At 35.6% G+C, this 6,929-nt stretch overlaps 1 gene segment (V, D, J or C); it reads left to right on the top strand.

Annotated features, from left to right (window-relative positions):
* Window positions 1-651: 651 nt before the first annotated feature.
* On the top strand, window positions 652-6,221 carry LOC116099882. The segment is given in 4 exon segments: window positions 652-775; window positions 883-1,193; window positions 5,060-5,189; window positions 6,055-6,221. Coding segments are annotated over 4 exon segments (657 nt in total).
* The last annotated feature ends 708 nt before the right edge of the window (window positions 6,222-6,929 follow it).

Genomic DNA, 6,929 nt, shown 5'->3' with positions numbered 1-6,929 from the left:
AAACAATAGAGAATGGTAGAAAGGTGACCAACCGAAGGATCTCAAACTGAGCAAAGGTGGAGCCCATTAGCCTATGGGAATGAAAGTACCTCCATCTTTACATGGAGTCAGAGCTCCTAGTGGCACAGGTTGTTGGGATCAAGTTATATGTACCTATTGTGTATTCATTCATTTATACATTAGTAAGCTTTGCTAATTCTGTTAACTTTTACCTTTTAATTCACTAAAAATAGCCCTGATAAATTATAATTTTCATTTAATGAAGTAACTATACAAAATTCACAAAAACTTTCTAAGGAGATCACATAGTATTTTTCTAACCAATCAGAATTATGAATGAGTTAAACACATAATAATCTTTTCTTTGATGTATATTCCCAGAAAATAGGATACTGTTCTATATTATGCCCAATGTATGTTTGGAATGTATTATTTAAATTAGTTATTATTTATAGTAGAAGTTTTCAAATAACCTTAAAAATTTCATCTCTAATTTTAAAACCTTAACAAAGAAATGCATTCACTGGAACCATATGTATTATTTGACCTCAGACATCTGGAAACACTGGGCTTATGCAAAGTGCTGAGATGAGAGAGCCTTGAAGCTGTGCCTAAGCCTAAGTAGTTCCAAATATTTGCATGATCTTACTGCACAGTCTTGGGGAGTTCTTCATATACCAGTCACACCCTGTACATTTGTCTTTGCAGTCAGAACTCAACGTGAACATGAAATCCCCTGTTCAGTTCTTTGGGCTCCTGTTGCTCTGGTTTACAGGTAAAAAAGTGGTCTAAAATGGGAATTTTACTGTTAAACTGTGATTAATGTTGACTGGAATTTGGGTGATGTCCTCTCTTGGGTTTTTATTATGTCTCTACTCCTAGGTGCCAGATGTGACATCCAGATGACCCAGTCTCCATCCTCCCTGCCTGCATCTCTAGGAGACAAAGTTACCCTCAGTTGCAGGGCAAGTCAGAATATTAACAACAATTTAAACTGGTATCAGCAGAAATCAGATGGAACTGTAAAACGCCTGATCTACTACACATCCAATTTAGATTCTGGTGTCCCTTCAAGATTCAGTGGTAGTGGGTCTGGGACAGATTATTCTCTAACCATCAGCAGCCTAGAGTCTGAAGATTTCGCAATGTATTACTGCCTGCAGTATGATAGTTTCCCTCCCACAGTGATACAAGTCATAACATAAACTCCATGAAAGCAGAAGTGAGAGGTTGGGCTACTCATAAATCAACCACTGAATCAGTTTCTCAGATGCCACAGGACTTTTATCAAAGGTCATGGGGAGTCTTTTGTTTTGATAGAAGAGGCTAAGCAATCTTCTCTGTACCCTATGTATCCTTCTTCCTTTTCATCATCATCATTATTAAAATGATGAGAGCTATGGCGTCTATCACATCCAGTGATCTAGGGCACAGAAGTATACTACACAATAAGTGTTATTGTTTTCACATATATATATATACATATATATATGTATATATATATATAATATACATATATATGTGTGTGTGTGTGTGTGTGTGTATACATATATCACATACATACACACATACAAACATACAAACATACATACATGCAGCAAACAATATATGTTAAGGGGACTTCCAAGGGAAGATGGGCATTTAGAAGTTTCCAATGTGTGAAAATATAAATGACCAAAAACAATTAACCTGAAAAGACAACAAGAGAAATCATTGGAAATTTTAGAAGTGGTGATAAGAATGGCTAGAAAGATGGTTATGCAGTTAATAACCTTGCTGCTCATGCAGAGAACCTGTGTTCAGTTTCCAGAACTCACCTGAGTGGATCACAACCATTTATAACTCCACTCCTTCAGGATCCATGCCGTACTCTGAACTTCTTGGATACTAGTCATGCAGCTGTCATCTACACATTCAGGCAAAATACTCTCATCAATAAAATAAAATAAAATAAAATAAAATAAAATAAAATAAAATAAAAGGGTCTTTAAAAACAAAGAAAGCTGAATAGGTAGAAGAAGCTGAAAGAACATAGATTACAAACTGGGAAACAGCCTGATTCAATAAAGAGCTCAGTTAGTAGGACTGAGCAATGGGTGTGTCAGAAGCTAAAATAGATAGTTGGGGTAAGAACACACTGGCATATCTATCCACTGAAAAAGCCCAGAGTTCTCATAATTTCTAACACCACTGATAACTCTTAATCTTCCAGTGCCTCTTCTTCCATGGCAGACTGGCATTTGAGCCTCCCCCCCTTTCTCCCCATCTCTATATTAGAAAGTCTATATGCCAGGGACTAAGTTAGTCTGTAGAATTGAAAACAAGGAACAAGAACAAGTCAAGGAGCCAGAGGCATCCTCCACTGATATATTCATAGAAGACTAGGTATGGAGATGCTGAGAATTACTGGCAGCAAGAGGATCAGTTCATGGATAACACAGAGGTCAGTGGCCACATTTGGTATGGGGAAGGTCAAACACTTTCATCTGAGAATAATAGCAGAAACCAACAACCTTTGATGTTTAGTCTGTTCTGAGACTCTAAGGTATATTTACAGATTTACAATGATTTACAGATTTACAATGACACATAATTCCAGTGTAGATTGTTATTAAATGGATCTGCATCCCTACTCCTGTGCATGGGAGGATTCAGAAAAAGATATGAAAATATAGAGTACTTAGTTCACCAACCCCATACCTGGAAGATTCCAGTTAAGAGATTGGGAAAGAACCATTCCAATTTTTTTCTTATTCTGTATTTTCTCAACTTTACTCTTTTAATTATAGCTTAATATTTTATTTGTTGTTTTTTACCATCAAAGCAAATGTTTTATTTTCTTTCATGATTGTATGTGGGTAGAAATTTTGTGGGTAGAAAGATTTTAGAGAACTCCAAAACAATACAGGCTATTGTCATTGGCCTTGGTTACTTACAGTAACTCCTTGGCAAGACCCTATTGCTAAATCACACACATTTTGGATGCAGGATATAGGAAAACAATGTCAAGGCATTCAGGAAACTTCCATCTTGCACAATAGTTTTTATATCTTTGGATTGAGCTCAACAGGCTTGAGAAAAACAAAAAAGACATTAAAAATCTTCTCTACGACAGGATATGAAACATATAATATAACTTTCAGGCAACTGTGCCTGCTACCACAATAATGGTAAGGAATTTTGCTTCTTTTCAACTTCCCCTTTCTTAGTAGATTGTTTTCCATATTTTCATTTCTAGTTTATTTCTCTGCCTTACCATTATTTTAGTAGCAGCCACATTTGCCTGGCAGTTATATCACATGTTCCATACCCTGTCCTAGAGATGATTACATGCTCATAACAGAAACGAAAAGTCAAATTTTGGTGTAGATGCAGGAAAATATAAAGCCTGTGTGCAATGGTGTTGGAAATTTCAGCTAGTGTAACCTCTACTGAATACAGTAAGGAGGTTGCTTTAGAAGCTAAAACACCACTGCCACATGATACAAATATGTCTGGTCATTAACACAAATGTATTTAAATCAGTTTTTAGAAGGGTATTTGCATGAACATTTAGTTTAGCCTGATTTACCATATCCATAGATATGTAATATCTTTAAATAGATAAGTAACATGTGGTTTAAGTACATAGTGGAAATTTTTTCAGGTGCAAAGAAGAACCAACATAAACATGCAGGAAAAAAGCGACATAATTTGAGGTGCTCATCTTAGGCAAAATAAGAGGCATGAGAAAGAAGCATGCCATATATTTTCTTTCTCAAGTATAGAATACAGAGTACAACTAATATTGCATACATTTAATATTTGCATGTATTATATATTCATAATATATAAATACTTAAGTATTTGTATATTTCTATTGCTTTGATTTTTCTTATAAATAGTCAAAAAAAAAGCTCCCCTCAAAAGATTGAAAGAAAAAAAATGCTTAAGAAACCGACTAGTGCTACACGACAAAGTGAGCTCAAATCTCTAACCCACCTTGCTTGACCTCAGGCTGAATGATGACAATTAGATTGTCACTATTGGTCACAATTGTTTTCTTTATACAGCACTAATAAATCTGCTGTCAAGAAGCAGGGATAAGGAAAAAAAAGGTAAAAACATTCAACTGCTATGCAGAAATTGGCATATTTAAGGGAATGCTGTAAAAGACCTGAGAACACATTCCAAAAATATTTCTACTGTTTAGACTGGAACAATCCTGAATCAAACAATGTTATCTTCAAGCATAAGTTGAAAGTTGAAAGTAAAGAAAAATGAAGGCTACAATTCACACAGACCAATACCAAAAACACAGCTTTCTCAGATGACCTCTTGTGAGTCAGTGTGAGCAGGTAGGTGGTTGTCTCGTTGGACATTTTATTATGCCCTAAGGTATCTGGATCTTACTCTTTGACCATTTGCGTCCCTTTATAAGCACACATCACTATGGATCTTTAAGTATTGACCTCTATTGATGCTTCCAGACAGTAGAACTATTAGTCAGTGAAAAAAGCAGGTTAGCCATGTCATCATTTCTTCTGCCACCTTGATCTTATTAAGCATTAAAGAAAATTTATGAAAATATTTAAAATAGAAGTAGGGAGATGTAAATGCAAGCATTAATTTCTCTATCCATCTGTTCTTTATTGATATGTGAAGTGGGATGACCCATGGACTAATAGCTATGAGAATAATTCATTCTACCCTGGCTTAATCAAGGGCTTTTCTACAGAAGATCTGTGGCTAGATTGCTTTAGTGTAAGAGAAAATCTCTGCTGCTTGGAATTTATCATCCCTGTTTGCATGATAGCACTAGCTCTCAGTGTTAGCTGGAACTCATATTAACACTCAGACTATAACTCTGAGGAAGATCTCTCTTAGGTAGACCCTTAACTGAACATTTAAGTTCCAGCTCAACTCATCTGTCTTGAATTATTTTGAATCACAGGTGAGGGAAATTTAAGACTATATTGTAAATCTATGTAAATTCAATGTTGAATCCACCATCATTCCAACCCACCTCTGTAAGCACAGCATATAAGTCTTATATATCAACCCCTGCTTTTCTGTGCAGCATAACATGTATGATACAGATTATACTAATGACTTTCTCTTTGGCTTTAGATCTCAGACATTAGAGAAGCTCTACCGATATGAACTCCACCTTCCATTTCTGCGTTGGAAAGAGCCACTGTCTGCTGCAGGTAGGTTCAGAGTAATAGAAGGTTCTCCCCTTGATATCAGATAATTCCATTTCTGAATATATAAGTTTGTTCTTCTTTACACCTGCTGTGCTCCTAGTTTCCTTCTCAAAGATGCAAGCACAAATAAAACTGAATTTCCAGTCTTTATCCATATCTATGATTTTGGGGAAGCTTTTCACTAAACTTTGGACATGAGACAAAATCTCCATGTGAATGTTGTTTGCTTCTTGTAGCTGGAACTCTCTTTCAGCACAAAAGGTGCCCTACTCTGTGCATATTTTTCAGCCCTCCTGATCTATTTAAGCATAATAACACTATTCAATAGAATTTTTATTAAAAAGTATTAATACATATGTTCCTTAAGCTATATAAAATAATGACAAGAGGAAATACCAAAAATGTATTCTAACATACAAGTATAACACACCAAATTGACTAGGATATATACATGCACACACACACACACACACACACACACACACACACACACACACACACACAGAGGGAGAGAGAGAGAGACAGAGAGAGAGAGAGAGAGAGAGAGAGAGAGAGAGAGACATTAGCAGACCACTAGTTTCTACCAACCCCAGATCTAAGAATGCCATAAAACAGCTTGATAGAACTATAGAGATTCTTCTGTCATCTTGCTATAACTGCTTCTTTGATGTAGTCACCAATGTATTTTAAACATGCCCTAACTTATGCCTTTGTTATGTAAGACAGTAAACTCAAGGTGTTGTTTCCATGTTGAAATATAAACTTTTGGTAACCATGTTTCCTGGCCATGGTTACCTGAAATGGCTCCAGGACATAATCTTTCTGTAATCTCCACACTTATGTATCAAATGTGCACCTTAATCTTTAGGTCTTTATAAGGATCTCCCAACAACTGGAACAGAAGCTGTTCCTAAAGCTATTGCTGATGGAAATGTAAATGTTTGCAGCAATTGTGGAAGTCAATATAGTGATTCCTCAGAAAAGAGAATCAACCTACTTCATGATTCAGTTATATCACTCTTGGGCATATATTAAAAGGATGCTCCATCATACCAAAAAGACACTTGCTCAGTTATGTTCATAACAGCTTTATTCATAATAGTCAGAAACTGAAAATGGTCTGGAAGTCCCTCACTCAAAGATGGATAAAGAAACTCTGGTATATTTATACAATGGAGTATTACTCATCTTAAAATAATAATGATATCATGAAATTTGAAGGCAAGTGAATGGCAGTAGTAAAAATAATCTTGAGTGAGGTAACACAGATCTAGAAAGGTTTTTGTTAAATCATGTTAATTTTTATGTGAGTAGGGTATGTACACATGATTACAAGTAGACACAGATTCCAGACATGTTGATGTGTGATTTCTTTGGACCAAAATTTACAGTCATGAGCTTCCTAATACAGGGAACCAAACTGCTTCCCACTACAAGAATACTGCATGCTCTTACCTGTTGAGCCATCTATTCTGCCCATTACTTTACATTCCTTTACATACCACACACTGAAGACAATTCATTTAACTTAGCTTGTTAGGGTTGTTATTTTCCAAACTGTTATTCTAACACCTCTGGTAATCTTTAGGAAAACATGAACTCAATGATTAAGTAAATATTTTATAAGAACAGTTTGCACACAGATTCATGTATTCTCATACAGTTTATAGAAGCTGAGGAAATAGGTGCACATCAACTTTAAAGGCAACTTGGTGCAGAAATAGTGTCAAAGCTGCAGAAAAT

Source organism: Mastomys coucha, unplaced genomic scaffold, assembly GCF_008632895.1.
Source record: "Mastomys coucha isolate ucsf_1 unplaced genomic scaffold, UCSF_Mcou_1 pScaffold20, whole genome shotgun sequence".
In the NCBI taxonomy this organism is placed as follows: Eukaryota; Metazoa; Chordata; class Mammalia; order Rodentia; family Muridae; genus Mastomys; species Mastomys coucha.
This window is presented reverse-complemented; position numbering and strand designations above follow the sequence as displayed.